Source organism: Oncorhynchus tshawytscha, linkage group LG15 (genome assembly GCF_018296145.1).
Source record: "Oncorhynchus tshawytscha isolate Ot180627B linkage group LG15, Otsh_v2.0, whole genome shotgun sequence".
Taxonomy (NCBI): Eukaryota; Metazoa; Chordata; class Actinopteri; order Salmoniformes; family Salmonidae; genus Oncorhynchus; species Oncorhynchus tshawytscha.
Genome location: NC_056443.1, coordinates 22,564,791 through 22,582,046, shown reverse-complemented (window position 1 = coordinate 22,582,046; position 17,256 = coordinate 22,564,791). Strand labels below are relative to the sequence as shown.

The following is a 17,256-nucleotide window of genomic DNA, read 5'->3' as shown; positions in this document are numbered from 1 at the left end:
CCCAAATTGCACCCTATTTCCTACATAAGTGCACTACTTTCAACCAGGGACCATATGCCTTTGGTCAAAAGTAGTGCACTATAAAGGGCATAGGGTGTCATTTGGATATTGACATTGTTTTAGCCTTATTCTTCTCGTCAAATGGATGATTCTACCATTGACAGCATGGCAATCAATGTCCACAGAACCCGCAAATGCATCGACCTCTTAATCTGAGCAGCGAAATGAAATGGGAATTAATTCTAGTTCATTAACCACATGCTAAATATTTATCATGTTTGCCAATGTAGCAACATCAGCGTTTGATTGGGCACCTCTGGATATTGACTTTATGGTTCTATTGTCAGTATTTCTGAATCCACAAACACACACTGTAAGGTTTTACACATGCTGTAAAACCATCATTTGGATCATCCTGGATGGTCAGTCCTCGCATCCATATGTCTTTTGAGTGTTAACATTTCTCTTGCCCTGTCCCTCAGCTGTTGACCAAAAAACTATTGCAGGCTGACTGCTTTGTTGTTTGAATCCCAGGACGCCCCGTTAACCTAACCTTTCTCTTCCCTTTCAGATGTAATAATCGGACCCAGTGTGCTGTAGTGGCTGGACCAGATGTATTTCCTGACCCTTGCCCCGGAACCTATAAGTACCTAGAAGTCCAGTACGAATGTGTACCCTACAGTACGTATCTCTTCATTCTCTTGTGTTTCTCGAAGCAGTTCATCGCTTTATCGCATATTGCACGCTATTCCCTATATAGTGCACCGATAGGACTTTGGTCAGTAGTGCACTATAGAGAGAATAGTGTACCATTTGGGACAAAGCCTGTGACATAGTACATGATGATTTCTGCATTGTAACTTCCTTCTTCATCACGCTTAATTTTCATGTAACAGCAATGCCACTTCACTCTGTCATATGCTAAAATGTATGATTATGTCATTTAAGTAAACGTGGTCACTTTTTAAGGATGCAACAATAAGAAGGGGTCTGAAGTGCGGTCGCATGGGTGCTGGGAAATGTCAGTATCTGATTCCGGTAACCTCTATTGTGCAGGACTATCGATTGTGCCCTCAATGTAATGTGAAAAATGAAAGTTGAAATTCACTTTAGAGTGTCAAATGTTTTACCTTTATTCCAAACCCTGGTCGATTTTTATCTCCGACAATATCTGTGTGAATGTCTGATATATTTTTCTCCTTTATCCAACTCATTTTGTATCTTCATGTATGAATAACACATTGTCAATGATAATCCAGCACATGCCATATTGGGCTTATAAGAAATACATGTTATTAGATTTCTGATGTGCAGTGTATTGATTGCGACGGGGATCTGGGATACAAGTGAGGCATTGGATTCAAGCGAGATGAAGATCGAATGTAGTATTATACTTCAAAAGGCTATCATCCATACATAACATGTCAATGTTGATGTCATTCTTATTCCACCTGGTCTTCCTTTTAACAGTGTTTTTAGACAGCTGACAAGACAGACTTCTCTGTCAGAAGAGGTCCTTTTTAATGATGGAACCACAGAAATAGTCCGATTTGACGTTGAAAGATAACCAGATGTTTTGCAATTGGTCAATTGATTTGCTCACACACGTAAAATGAAAATATTGCATCGGTCATCAACTGATCCTTTTCAGAGTATTCAGCCTCGCTTCTAAGCATTGAGAAGGGAGCTAACGGAACTGCCGGAGCTATTACCAACTGTGTCCAAGTTAGTCCTTTAAGCATCAAAGGAAGTTTAGCTTTATTCGAAATGCAGTCAGGTTTTTAGCTGCCGTGGTCAATTCAATTCCAACAGAACTCAATTGTATTAGCTTAGCTTCTAGCTTGGCCATTTGTTTCACAAACACACGCTGTATATGGGATGAGAGGCCTAGGCCTGAACCTTTTTAAAACCTTCAAAACCACATGCCTTTCAGCCACAGTGGCATCATAGCATGACCGAAGCACCCCAAAGGTATCCATGGGTGAACTGGAAATGGAAAAGGTTTGAAGTGTGAATGGAATATACCCAGCATGTAGACCGGGTTAAACAGACAAACAGGAAGAGAGGATGTGGTCACTGGAAGTGCACGGCTATTATCATACGACCTCCCACATTGTTTCGCTGACCTCGAAAGGAGAACGTTTTTTTGCTGTGAAAGCCTGTGGTACCGAATGTGTCAAAAGCTAACCACATGGGATTTAGAAGCTATTGTAATTTGGAATGAACTGGATGTGTCAGTTAAAGACAATTATATTTGCTGCCATCCGGCTTTGTGCCTTTGGAGAATGGATGGTATCATGCTGCGTTTCAAATGAAACAAATGTCACATATCAGATGTTATTTCATTTTGCGGTGCTTTTATCTACGTTTTCTATATACAAAAATCTGAGGTGATTATGCAATGAAAAGGCAGCCTGTCAGAAACTATATATTGGATTTTTAAAAAAGCTCTAATTTCCATGGTGGTGGTTCTTATCGTAAGATTATCCACCATACAGTACTTGGATATATTTGAGCCACAACCCATTTGTTCAGTGGTAGCATTGGACTGAACAGTCCACATCAAATAATGGATATTCTTCCCTGGTGGTGAATTCAGACACATCCTACAGTAAGCATCCCTCTCTTTTCTTAGAATCACTACTTCCCCAGCATCACAATTGCAATACCATTTCAGAATCCATCAATACATTCCTATAACAGCTCCAGTACTGCAATACTGACGTGAGCACTTCTCAAGACACTGAGAAGACATAGAGGGCTAATAACTAGGATGGCCAAAAGCACTGACTTGTTTGTGATTTTACGTATTGCCAGTTAAATGAGTAACATGTTAGGAAAAAGAGTGGATTTGAGATGAGGCAATTATGGGCAGATAGATGGTATAAGGAGGAATGTGTGGTAAACCAGCCCCCCACACCCAACCCTTCTCCAGAACCATACCCCCGCACCCTTCTCCAGAACCATACCCCCTCACCCAACCCCATCTCCAGCCTATCACCAGACAGACTGACTGAGAGACTAATAAGAGGACCAGCCACCCATGGTGTGAATTCTCCTCCAGCCGAAAAATCTCCACAGTATATCCCACTGACAAGTTCTCTCTCTTGTTCCCTCTCTCTTGTTCTTTCTCTCTCGTGTTCTTTTGCACTCTCTCTGCCTATATCTCTCTCTTCCTGTGGAAGATGTTTTCATCAGTATTCCGGTGCTGAAAGCAGGCACTGTCAGAATAAGTTACAGCTCCTCTCTCCATCTTCCATGAGCAGAGGAGAAGGGCTCCATCAGACCCACACCTGCAATAGTAGTGAATGAGACGCTTCACTCTGAGAGAGCTTCACTCTGACCCCATATGATATCATTTTGATTAATTGGTGATTTCAATTCACACCATTAATTGTAATGGCGGTTATTCTGGGAGCTAGCCACACCTGTGTTTGCCTGTGATTTGGAGAGATGCAGACCAATAGTCGGAATAATCATTTGAGATAAAAGAGCTTCCTTTTTCTAGTCGGTCCAAGACGACAAGACGGTGCTGAGTCGAAGGCAATCATGCTGGCGCAGAGGCCATGCGTGTCATGATGACAGAGTAATTTGGAGAAACCAACTCTACTTCTATACCGCTTCTCGTCGGTAAACAACTACTTTCTGATATTGCCACGTTGCCAATGATATAAGCCGTCTTTATGTTCGCGTCAGCATGAACTTGTGTTTCCTCCAACGCGAGAACACTCACTTACCTCCCCTGTGCTTCCTTTGTTTAGACGTGCTCTGCCATGCAGTTTGTGGATTACTACGGCTACCCTTTTGGAATGAGTGATGCGCCCGTCGTCCTGTTGTGATGATGACCTATAACCTTGACTCTCAGGCCCTGTTTGAATACTCTTAAAAAACGCCTCGCGTCCTTCAACCCTTCCTTGAAATAATCACTGATATAACGTGCATGGGTTGATCAGTGCAAGCGTGTCACCGCATTGCTTTCACCAATCACACATTGTGTCAAATCAGTGGTTTGCTCAAGGACTGAGGAAGGGAGGATACACTTTAAGAGTATTCAAACCGGGCCCTTGATTCAAATTCTCTCATGTCTCCAGAAAGATTCAGAAAGACTCCGCTCTCGTCAGTCCCGTCCCTCGCTTATCAAAATGTTTGTTCTTTAACGAGCAGGTCCCAACCCAATCTTTTAGCGGTCAACTCTGTTTCTCAGTAGCCCTCTGACCCCACTCTTTCATAACTTTTAATGAATCCATATAGTCATAACACCTCAGAGTGCTCCTTAGTTCCCCGCAGGGTCATGAAAGAAAACACATCCCCCTGTTGAAAAGGCGGCAGTTTCCCTTGTGGAATGTTTGGCCGAACACCAAACTCCCTTTGGAGGAAAAAGAGGGGGTTGCAACCTGGCATCGGCCTTTCCCAACTCCCTACCTCCTCTATGACTAATTAGATGGCGAATGTACTGACCTTGATTTCTGCTGATAAATCCCGATACGAGGTAAAACCAGAGCTTTCTGTTCTTGCACGCTAATAAATACATTGTTAAAAAATATTTAAAAAGCCACAATGCACAGCGGGATCCCGCCAGCTCCGAAAACGTCTTGTGTGCACGAGCTAAGCCAAGATGTATAATCATGTAATCAAGACCTTTTTGAGTTGGCTGAAATGAGGTAGTCAGTCCTCAGCTATACGTCGTGGCGCACAGCCACGTACTTTTGCCCGACAATAAGCCGTTTTTATTTATTTATTTATGCTTCTAATTATTTCCGCATGGACGAGCAATCAATCCTTAATAAGCAGAAACCGGTTCGGCGGCCTAACCGAATCAAGCAACTGATTATTTTTGGCACAACACTCAGCACCTGCCTGGTGCTGAGACGGCAGATAGAAATGTGAAATCAATGCGGCGTGTGGGTGTCGTTTACAATGCCGCCCCCTTTAAAATGTGGTGTCATTACGGGCGACATTACGCCACGGTCACACCTTTAGTAAACAGCACCTGTGTGAATGGACTGTTTGGCTGACCAGGCACTTTGTAATAGTCAGCCGGGCTCCCTGAGGCTTGTAGCGAGATTGATTTCAAATCTGATTTGAGATGAAAAATGATGACATGAAAACGTAAAGTCTTGGCTAAATGCTTAAGAGGAAAAGACAAATTGTCTGTGTCAGTGTAACCTTCTGTCATTCACACCGCAAGTAATGGCATCAATATCTAGCCTATGATGTATAATTGCATATGTATTCATCTTTATCAGATAAACAGTATATAACTAACTCAGTCAGTCATTTAGTCGTCCGTTGTATATAAGGCATTCACACAGCAGGCACCAGCATTAGCCTACAGGGAGCCTACAGGGAGTCTCGTCACCTGAATGACTATATCTACCTATTCTAATGTGTGAAAGGGGGATTGCAGTGCTATCATATTGTTTGGTGGCAGCTGACCACCCTGCAACTGGGGAAAGCTTATGATGATGGCTTATGGTCTTACTGTGTGTGTGTGTGTGTGTGTGTGTGTGTGTGTGTGTGTGTGCAAATATAAGGGGGAAATCAAATCAATGACTTGTATCTTGAATGTCATAGTCATTGGTTTGAACACTGACAAACCGATTATGTCCATGGTTAGGCTCCCAGATCCGTAGGCTCCCAGATCCACAGTCATTGTGTTTTGTAATTAAATAATCGCATTGTTGCTAATTGATTAAAGGGAAAATTCCAAATGTTCAACATCAAATTGATCATCTCTAGAACCATGTGAAAATGGTGCGTTTCTATGTTTTGTAGTCAAATAGATAGATAGATGCGTTTTTTCCGATGACATCATCCAGAGAGACTGATGACGTCGTCTGGTGTGATTTTAACCAACTGTGAGCAGGCGAAGGCTACTTACTAAGAGGAATACATACTAATACAGTGTTGAATGCACTGACTTCTCACTTCAACAAGGATACAGTGTGTAACTTAATTATCATAGAGGATACATGGAAAGGCGAGGGAAATTAGAAGACATTAATGCATGTATTTTCCTGCATTGTTCCAGTAGTGGGTCGGTAATTGCCCAGGAAGGGTGTGATTACCAATGTGGATAAATGGAGGTGTTAGAGGTGAATCTGGGCATGTGGAAAAATGCTTTCCCCCCACTAATAGCCATGTAATTTATCAGGTCCTCGTTCTGGCCTCTATCTTTTGGTCCTTCATGGGCAGAAACACAGGCACACGCGTATGCACGCAGGCACGCACACACACACACACACACGCAGATGCAGGCATGAACACACACACACATTTTTGAAATGGGTGCTAAGTTCAAAGAAAAGAGAGACCCGCACGCACACAAGGGATGCTTAGTGCCAGGGCTATCACTCTGATTGGCCTCATTGGGGTCTCTCTCTGCGATATCGCCCTGCTAATCCGAGTTCCTACAGTGTGACTGTTGTAATGAAGCTCCCTCTTTCTTCTGTGTTCTCTCACCAAACACTCTTTATCGCCAGGCTAAAAGCATTCTTATTTCCTCTCTGCCTGCTTCCACTTTCCTGCTTCCCTTCTGTAATTTCAAGTTTCTGGAATCAAGGCATGTTCAGGAAGTGAAATTAAGTTATTTCTACTCCAATTCCGGTCCATGTTCCTGAAAATGTATTTAATCTTTATTTATTTTGCTTGTGTTATTTTCCCCTCTATCGGTCTGTCTGCTGCCTCTCCCTGGTGTATGACTGGTTGGCTGTGCGCCAAGTCTTTGCACCTGTCTCTCTCTCACACACACACACACACACACACACACACACACACACACACACACACGCACACACTAATGCTCTCACACACACACACACTAATGCACACACACACACACACACACACACACACACACACATACACATACACACACTGGCGGCTTCCTGCACTGTCAAGGTTATGAGAGAGCACAGCTACTGCTCCCAGGGAGGGAGAGCAATAGAGGAGAAAAGGAGAGGGAGAGGAGAGGAGGGAGGGAGAGGGAGAAATGGGGGACAGAGGAGAAACGAGACAGAGGAGTATACAAGAGGGACAGGGGCGGAAGGAGGCTGAGGGACAGGGGCGGAAGGAGGCTGAGGGACAGGGGCGGAAGGAGTCAGAGGGTCAGGGGCGGAAGGAGTCAGAGGGTCAGGGGCGGAAGGAGTCAGAGGGTCAGGGGCGGAAGGAGGCTGAGGGACAGGGGCGAAAGGAGGCACAGGAGGCAGAGACTTAGACCGAGCAATTGTACCCGTGACCCAACCCCCCCGCCCCTCAGGGAAAAATAATAGAAATTGTATACGTGACCACCCCCCCAGGCACATGCTATTCAAAGCCCTCTAATTTGTGTCATTAATTAAGATGTGGGAGTCTAGTCACTGTGCCCTCCTAGGTTCAGAGAACAGGAAGAAAGGAGGGGAAGAAAGAGGGTGAAAAATGACCAAAATGGCCTCCGCTCAGCCATGAATCTCTATTAGCGCCTAATGATACCATTCTGCCACCTCGTCGCTATAATGATGAAATTGTGAAATGTTAATTATTTAAATGCAGATCCATACAGCTGTCGTTCACGTGGGCAGGGCTATCGAGGGCTTAAGAGGGTTACAAGGTCACTAAAGGCCTTTAGCATTATGCAGAAGCCATTATTATTTTCTAATTCTAACATACACTACCGGTCAAAACTTTTGTAACAGCTACTCATTCAAAGGTTTTTCTTTATTTTTACTATGTATTACATTGTAGAATAATAGTGAAGACATCAAACCTATGAAATAACACATATGGAATCATGTTGTAACCAAAAAAGTGTTAAACGAATCGAAATATATTTTATATTTGAGATTCTTCAAATAGTCATATTTTACCGTGATGACAGTTTTGCACACTCTTGGCATTCTCTCAACCAGCTTCATGAGGAAGTCACCTGGAATGCATTTCAATTAGCAGGTGTGCCACCTTAAAAATTCATTTGAGGAATTTATTTCCATCTGAATGCATTTCAGCCAATCAGTTGTGTTGTGACAAGGTAATGGGAGGTATACAGAAGATTGCCCTATTTGGTAAAAGACCAAGTCCATATTATGGCAAGAACAGGTCAAATAAGCAAAGAGAGACGACAGACCATCGTTACTTTAAGACATGAAGGTCAGTCAATATGGAACATTTCAAGAACTTTGAAAGTTTCTTAAAGTGCAGTCGCAAAAACCTTCAAGCGCTATGATGAAACTGGTTCTCATGAGGACCGGCTCAGAAATGAGAGACCCAGAGTTACCCCTTCTGCAGAGGATAAATTTATTAGAGTTACCAGCCTCAGAAATTGCAGCCCAAAGAAATGCTTCAGAGTTCAAGAAACCAATACATCTCAACATCAACTGTTCAGAGGAGACTGTGTGAATCAGGCCTTCATGGTAGAATTGCTGCAAAGAAAACATTACCATAGGACTCCAATAATAAGAAGAGACTTGCTTGGGCCAAGAAACACGAGCAATGGACATTAGACCAGTGGAAATTTGTCCTTTGGTCTAGAGTCCAAATTGGAGATTTTTGGTTCCAACTGCCATGTCTTTGTGCGACGCGGTGTAGGTGAACGGATGATCTCTGCATGTAATTCCCACCGTAAAGCATGGAGGAGGTGGTGTTATGGTGTTGGGTTGCTTTGCTGGTGATCACTTTCTGTGATTTATTTAGGACACTTAACCAGCGTGGCTACCACAGCATTCTGCAGCAATACACCACCCCATCTGGTTTGGGCTTAGTGGGACTATCATTTGTTTTTCAACAGGACAATGACCCAACACACCTCCAGGCTGTGTGAGAAGGATACCAAGAAGGATAGTGATGGAGTGCTGCATCAGATGACCTGGCCTCCACAATCCCCGACCTCAACCAAATTGAGATGGTTTGGGATGAGTCGGACCGCAGATTGAAGGAAAAGCAGCCAACAAGTGCATATGTGAGAACCCCTTCAAGACTGTTGTAAAAGCATTCCTCATGAAGCTGGTTGTGAGAATGCCAAGCTGTCATCAAGGCAAAGGGTGTATTTGAAGAATCTCAAATATAAAATATAGTTCAAGTTTTTTTTTCACATCACTTTGTGTTATTTCGTATTTTTGATGTCTTCACTATTATTCTACATTGTAGAAAATATAGTAAAAATAAAGAAAAACCCTTGAATGAGTAGGTGCTCTAAAACTTTTGACCAGTAGTGTATGTGTATTAAATACTCATTGATTATAGTTATTATCATTTATTTTTCTGTGACACCTTTTGGGGGGATTTTGAAAAAGGTGTTACGGATAAATTGTATTATTATTATTTAGGACGGAGGGGACATGACTCAACATTAAATGAATATGCGGTGTTAATTTGCAATGTCATATAGCATTAAGGTTGTCCATATTGATGGAAATCACTAAATGCCTCTACATAAAAAGCAACATTCTCTTTTAAGATCTTAACGTCATTTTCCTAATAAGAATGCATAGGGTGTCCAAGCAGCTTATTTGATTTGATAGGGCAGCTTGACCAATTAGATTCACTTGAGACCATGTGCCCTTTTGACGGGTCTGCGTTTTGCATGGTGAATTACTTGGTGTTGAATTCCTATCTGCTGCCAACACATGGCAGTGCAGTTACAGCTGTGTTGAATATTAGACATCATAGTTGGTGGTAGATGATGATCTTACACATTATAATGAAACGAAAGGTATCGTCAACTTTGTCACCATCTTCTCCATCACAGCCATCAACACATGACACTATGTCTACCATATATATTTACAGGAATAACAACTAGGAATCTATTTCTGGGATAATTGTATACGACCTCTGCTTCAGCAGATAGCAGGAAAGACCTTGCTGTTTGTGCCCTTGGCCAAATATGAAAATAGACAATGAATATAATCTACTCTAGTGCAGCAGAGGCTGTGTTTGGCCTGGAAGCCATTTTACATTCAATCCACTGTGCCGGAAGGTCATACGTTGTATCGCTGAAGACATCTGCTCCTGTTCTACGTCGAAGCTGTTGTCGATCCAACGCTAGTCGGGTTCATAGGGGTTAGTCCTCTTCGTGACCAAGATAAATGTACTGCTAAAAGTAGTTGAAGTGACATTTCTGTATGATACTCTCTCTGAACTGTCTAAATGCATTGCTATCCATGGCATATCAGTCTGATTTGGAGAGGATATATCCATAAACCATTCTGCTTTGAGAAGATCGCTTGGCTGTGCCAGTCCACTTAGCACACTCTGTTTTACATTGTCTTCTGTTTCTTTCCCTCTGCACTGATCTTGGAGAGGGGAATAGAGAGCGGGAGGAAGAGAGAGTAGAGTGCATTTTAATGACTCGATGACAACCATGACCAAAATCGTATTAAGGTCACAATGGGGTAGGCGCCTTTTCATATGAATCAATTCTCCCGTCTCTCCATATTCCCTCCTTCATTCCATTCTTTTATCTTAGTGCCACTGAACTTAGATATTCCGGCTACGTTGCTAGTATCCCAACCACGCTGCCGCTAGATAAATCATCTCAAACAGCCCGAGAGATTTCATGTTTGACCTTGGGGACGTACACAGAAGATTCCGTCCTGACGAGCGATGACAGGAAACATGGGTAACGTGTATCCACGGACGTGGCTGCGCATTGCGACGAGGATCCCCGGCGTGTCCCGCTGCTACTTGGTCGCCCGTCGCTTCGCCATCCCGCCATCTCTTAAAGCGCTAACGGGCTTTGTTATAGACCGTTACCCTACCTCGCAACCGCTAGCGATCACTCAAACAAATACAGTAACACCCTGCCTTTATGTTGTGTGGTAGCTAATGGTCTGGTGGAAGATTTAGAGTTTAATGTGAGAGGTTGACATTGTCTGTTTACCTAGATTCAGTTCGTAATGTGTGTTGTTAAATGATAATTGTTTGAGATCAACTACATTTGTCACGCCCTGTCAAAGTATTTTGTGTTTATCCTCAGGCCAGGGTGTTCAGTGTGTTTGTCTTGGGGTTTTGTGGGATTTAGTTAAATGTCTATAATGGAGTGGTTCTCAATCAGAGGCAGGTGCTTATCGTTGTCTCTGATTGGGAACCATATTTAGCAGCCATATTCTTTGAGTTTGTCGTGGGTGATTGTCCTTAGTGTCTTACTTGTACTCTCTGTTAGTTTGCACTAGATAGGCTGTTTTCGGTTTTCATTACGTTTATTGTTTTGTAGTGTTTAGTGTTTAGTCGTGTTTACGTTTTTGTTTAATAAATATGGATCGCAATCGACACGCTGCAGTTTGGTCCGACTCTCCTTCATCACCACTAGAAAACCGTTACAGAATCACCCACCACCAACGGACCAAGCAGCTTGTTAACAGGCAGGAACCACAGGAGAGGCAACAGAGGCAGCAGCAGCAGGAGCAGCAGCAGCTGCAGTGGGAGAGGCTGCACCACCTGGAGAAATGGACATGGGAGGAAGAACTGGACGGTAAAGGACCCTGGGCTCAGCCTGGAGAATATCGCCGCCCCAAGGAAGAACTGGAGGCGGCGAAAGCTGAGAGGCGCAGATATGAGGAGGCAGCACGGCGTAGCGGATGGAAGCCTGAGAATCAGCCCCAAAATTTCTTGGGGGGCTCAGGGAGAGTGTGGCAGAGTCAGGAGTCAGACCTGAGCCAACTCTCCCTGTTTATCGTGAGGAGCCAAGGAGGAGACCAGAACCAGAGACTGTGAAGGAGTTAATGGGGAAATTGGAGGAGAGAGAAATGAGGGAGTTGCTGTGTTGGTGCTTTTTGCATGGAATTCGCCCGACGGAACGTGTTGGGGATTTGATGGCACCTGGGTTAGCGCTCCATACTCGTCCTGAGGTGCGTGTTAGCATTGGTGCCAGCCTCACGCAACAGGCCTCCTGTGCACATCCCTAGCCTTGCACATCCTGTGCCAACACTGCTCTCAAGAACGCCTTCACGGTCTAGCCCATCCTGTGCCACCTCCACACTCCAGTCCTCCGGTAGCAGCTCCCCGCACCAGGCTTCCTGTGCGTATCCTCGATCCAGTACCACCAGTTCCAGCACCACGCACCAGGCCTTCAGTGTGCCTCGCCTGTTTAGCGCAGCCAGAGCCTTTCTCCTCTCCTGCGCTGCCGGAGTCTCCCGCCTATCTAGCGCTGTTAGAGCTTTCCTCATCTCCAGCGCTGCCGGAGTCTCCCGCCTGTTTAGCGCAGCCAGAGCCTTCCTCCAACACAGCGCTGCAGGAGTCTCCCGCCTGTTCAGCGCAGCCAGAGCCTTTCTCCTCTCCTACGCTGCCGGAGTCTCCCGCCTGTTCAGCGCAGCCAGAGCTGCCAGCCTGCATGGAGAAGCCAGAGCTGCCAGCCTGCATGGAGCAGCCAGAGCTGTCAGTCCGCATAGAGCAGCCAGAGCTGTCAGTCTGCATGGAGCAGCCAGAGCTGTCAGTCTACATGAAGCAGCCCGAGCTGTCAGTCTGCATGAAGCAGCCAGTCTACATGGAGCAGCCAGAGCTGCCAGTCTGCATGAAGCAGCCAGAGCTGTCAGTCTGCATGGAACAGTCAGAGCTGTCAGTCTGCATGGAGCAGCCAGAGCTGTCAGTCTACATGAAGCAGCCCGAGCTGCCAGTCTGCATGAAGCAGCCAGTCTACATGGAGCAGCCAGAGATCAGTCTGCATGAAGCAGCCAGAGGAGTCAGTCTGCATGGAGCTGCCAGTCTGCATGGAGCTGCCAGTCTGCAAGGAGCTGTCAGTCTGCACGGAGCTGTCAGTCTGCACGGAGCTGTCAGTCTGTAAGGAGCTGCCAGTCTGCAAGGAGCTGCCAGTCAGCACGGAGCCGCCAGAGCGGTCAGTCTGTAAGAAGCCGCCAGAGCTGTCAGCCTATATGGAGCAGCTTGCCGCCAGTCTGCCCAGCGCCGCCAGTGCCCCCAGTCTGCCCAGCGTCGCCAGTCTGCCCAGCGCCGTCAGTCTGCCCAGCATCGCCAGTCTGCCCAGCATCGCCAGTCTGCCCAGCGTCGTCAGTCTGCCCAGCGTCGTCAGTCTGCCCAGCACCGCCAGTCTGCCCAGCACCGCCAGTCTGCCCAGCGTCGCCAGTCTGCCCAGCGGCCGCCAGTCTGCCCAGCGTCGCCAGTCTGCCCAGCATCGCCAGTCTGCCCAGCGCCGCCAGTCTGCCCAGCGCCGCCAGATCTGCCAGTCAGCCAGACTCTTCCAGATCTGCCAGTCAGCCAGACTCTTCCAGATCTGCCAGTCAGCCAGACTCTTCCAGATCTGCCAGTCAGCCAGACTCTTCCAGATCTGCCAGTCAGCCAGACTCTTCCAGATCTGCCAGTCAGCCAGACTCTTCCAGATCTGCCAGTCAACCAGACTCTTCCAGATCTGCCAGTCAGCCAGGATCTGCCAGTCGGCCAGGATCTGCCAGTCAGCCAGGATCTGCTGAAACCACCAGCCAGCCAGGAGCTGGTAGATCTATCTACCTGCCTGAGCTTCCTCTCACTCCTGAGCTTCCTCTCACTCCTGAGCTTCCTCTCACTCCTGAGCTTCCTCTCACTCCTGAGCTTCCTCTCACTCCTGAGCTTCCTCTCACTCCCGAGCTTCCTCTCACTCCCGAGCTTCCCCTCAGTCCCGAGCTGCCTCGGTCCCGAGCTGTCCTTCAGTCCCGATCTGCTCCTCAGTCCAGTGGGGTTCTGGGTGGGGACTACTAGGCCATGGTCGGCGGCGAGGGTGGACTATCCAGGGACGAAGGGAGAGGGGACTAAGACATTAAAGGAGTGGGGTCCACGTCCCGCGCCGGAGCCGCCACCATGGACAGACGCCCACCCGGACCCTCCCTATTGTTTTGAGGTGCGTTCGGGAGTCCGCACCTTAGGGGGTTCTGTCACGCCCTGGTCAAAGTATTTTGTGTTTATCTTTATATATTTGGTCAGGCCAGGGTGTGGCATGGGGTTTTGTAATTGTGGTGTGTTTGTCTTGGGGTTTTGGTGGTGGTATTGGGATTGTAGCTTAGTGGGTTGTCTAGCAAGGTCTATGGCTGTCTGGAGTGGTTCTCAATCAGAGGCAGGTGCTTATCGTTGTCTCTGATTGGGAACCATATTTAGGCAGCCATATTCTTTGAGTTTGTCGTGGGTGATTGTCCTTAGTGTCTTACTTGTACTCTCTGTTAGTTTGCACTAGATAGGCTGTTTTCGGTTTTCATTACGTTTATTGTTTTGTAGTGTTTAGTGTTTAGTCGTGTTTACGTTTTTGTTTAATAAATATGGATCGCAATCGACACGCTGCAGTTTGGTCCGACTCTCCTTCATCACCACTAGAAAACCGTTACAACATTGCTGTCAGACTGCACAGAATCACTGATCTGGAAATCACCTAGCACCCCAAACTACTCATTTTCGATGGAGATTCTCTGTTGAGCATGCTGGAACATCTGGGGAAACAAGCCCTCAATAATCAAGATGAGTTCTCGCCTTTGCTCCGACTGATTCTCTCAAACACGCTGTGTTTGTGTTCTGTGTGCTCGTCCATTCCCAGTTTCAAGCTGTGGTCATCATTGATATACTGTAGCTGAAATATGGCTGAATTGATCATTCCTAACGCTTCGTGAAGATCAAGACGAAACAACAAGGGATCAGAATATATTGAGTTGCCATATCAACGGTGCGTGGTCAGGCACAGTATGAGTCTTTTTGAACACAGAATGAAATCTTCTCTCTCAATCGCGCCCCCCCTCTCTCTTCCCCTTTTGTTCTTGTTCTTCAATGTATCTCTGTGCCTTTCTCTCTTCCTCAATATCCAGTTTTGACTCACTTTCTTTCTTTCTGTGCTTCACTCTTCCTCTCCTTCCCTCTCTCTGTTTTTATTAATTCATTTCTGACTCTCTCTGTGCCTCACTCTCATCTCTCCCCCTTTCATTTCCCTCCTTCTGTGCCCCGCCCCTCTCTCTCTTTTCCCCTCAGTTTTGAGGAGGAACTGCCCTGCTAACTGGGGTTAATTTGGTTTTATTAGATCTAGCATTAGGGGGGGGGAGCAGTCCCATGGGGGCAGATGCCTGTCCTGCCGTTAACCCCACCAGGGAACCAGCCCCTTGTAGACTAGAACCTTATGGAGTATTTCTTTAAGTTAATTTATTTAGCCTTTATTTAACTTGGCAGGTCAGTTAAGAACAAATTCTTATTTACAGTGACGGCCTACCAAAAGGCCTCCTGCGGGGATGGGGGCTGGGATTAAAAATAAATGCAATAAAAAATATAGGACAAAACACACATCACGACAAGAGAGACACCACACCACACCACTACACAAAGAAAGACTAAGACAACAACACAGCATGGCAGCAACACGTGAAAACACAGCATGGTAGCAACACAACATAGCAGCAGCACAACATGGAAGCAGGACAAAACAGGGTACAAAAATTGTTGGGCACAGACAACAGCACAAAGGGCAAGAAAGTAGAGACAAGAATACATCACGCAAAGCAGCCACAACTGTCAGTAATAGTATTCATGATTGAGTCTTTGAATGAAGAGATTGAGATAAAACTGTCCAGTTTGAGTGTTTTGTTGCAGCTCGTTCCAGTCGCTAGCTGCAGCGAACTGAAAAGACGAGCGACCCAGGGATGTGTGTGCTTTGGGGACCTTTAGCAGATTGTGACTGGCAGAACGGGTGCTGTATGTGGAGAATGACGGCTGCAGTAGATATCTCAGATAGGGGGGGAGTGAGGCCTAAGAGGGTGTAGGGTGAAGTTGCCCCTAAACTTTACTTTATTACTTTTATTTTTACAGAAACGGTGCACGTTAATCAACATTTTGGAAAATGACGGTTTTAGCCAGCCGGCTCATTTTTAACGCAGTCCCTTATTACACTCACTAATATTTAAAGTTAGAATTGGGGGAGGAGAAGCTGATCCAAGATCTTTACCTCGTGGAAACTTTGAAGCACAGACCACAGGGACTTACAGCAAATACATGTCTAGTTAATCATGTCATTTTTAAGTGCAACAATTGCTGCAATCATTTAGCTACATACGGTATTTATATTACATTTAGACTTGCTTGCTCGTCTTAGACCAGCAAACAAGCCCTTCTATTCCAGCATACACTGACTAGAGGCATCTACAACAATGATTATTGAATAAAGTTCAAATTCAAACCGTACAGTAATATTACACTTGGTCTCACTGGACAGGCTTTGACACACACGGCTGGCGAACAGGGCTTACATGCCACTACGTTAAAGTCCCGCCACTCCTCACCAGAAGACCATACAATTAGTGTATACAATGAGGAGGTTGAATAGCAGCATGAATCCATACGTAACACAAGTGAATCATACAAAAACATAGACATTGTTGGTCTGTCTGTCGGGCTTCCCTAGCATAGATAGGCACAGGTTTGCAGTTGTTTGCTGTCGTTATGATTGATTCAACAATTACTCGTGATGGTTGTCGACAGTTTCGCATCTGCAAAGGGAATTTGCCCATATGAACAAATGATTTCATTTGCGTCCCTTCTCTCCTGCTAGCACTATAATGTAGGTGGCCATATGCTGTTAATTGTTATAGCCTTATCAACCCACAGGTGATAAATCACCAGTTATCAATTTAAAGAAAATGTGTTTTTGTTCTTCCAATCTGCACATGATGCACTCGTTTTCCCTCTCATGTGACTCCTGAACGAGCGTTCAGCCAGACTGAAGGAGTCTACATGGAATGCATGCCGTATGTTCTGCCGTTTTTAATGAACGCCTCTGGAGTTAACTTCTGGACAAGTCATTTAGCGGTTTTTTTCTCTTTCTCTCTCCCTCCAACTTGGAGTTCTCATCGCTTCAAAGCCGTGTTCACACTTCTAAAGATATTACTTAATCTCACTTTTCTCCCACAGGCTGTGTGTGACGAGTGACACATTTCCTTCCCAGAGATTTGTTATTGAATGTTTGGTCACAACTACTCTGCTACTAACTAACCTCATGATCCACTGTGCTATTGTTCCAATGTGTTTGACCTGCTGAGGTAAACTTGCCAATTATCGCATCATTAATCTATTCTGTATCTCTCTCTCTTCTTTTCTCTCCTCATGCCTAAAATAGAAGTGGAACAAAAAGGTAACTAAATGCCCACTCCTTTATTTCACCTAGAGTTCACTGGGATTCATGCTTTGCTTGGTGATGGGGGTTGCCATAGCAGCTTTTCTCTTGTGTTATCCATCTGCTTATTAATGACCTTCTCATGTCTGCTAATTTAATCTGTCTACTGGTAGTGATAACCATGTCTGTAATGTTCTTTCTCATAAAAAAGGTGGGGTCCA

The 17,256-nt window shown here is 45.4% G+C and overlaps 1 protein-coding gene across 12 annotated transcripts in view; it reads left to right on the top strand.

The window, feature by feature from the left end:
* The window catches only part of LOC112232768 (adhesion G protein-coupled receptor L3-like), a 328,717-nt gene that overhangs the window by 153,422 nt on the left and 158,039 nt on the right, over positions 1-17,256 (top strand). For 9 of the 12 annotated variants that reach the window (XM_042298319.1, XM_042298316.1, XM_042298318.1 and 6 more), the window contains 2 exons: positions 572-681; positions 17,039-17,053. In XM_042298319.1, the coding sequence (XP_042154253.1) occupies positions 572-681; positions 17,039-17,053 (125 nt within the window). The remainder of the gene's footprint in view (positions 1-571; positions 682-17,038; positions 17,054-17,256) is intronic. The other 3 variants (XM_042298323.1, XM_042298322.1, XM_042298314.1) reach the window with 1 other exon arrangement.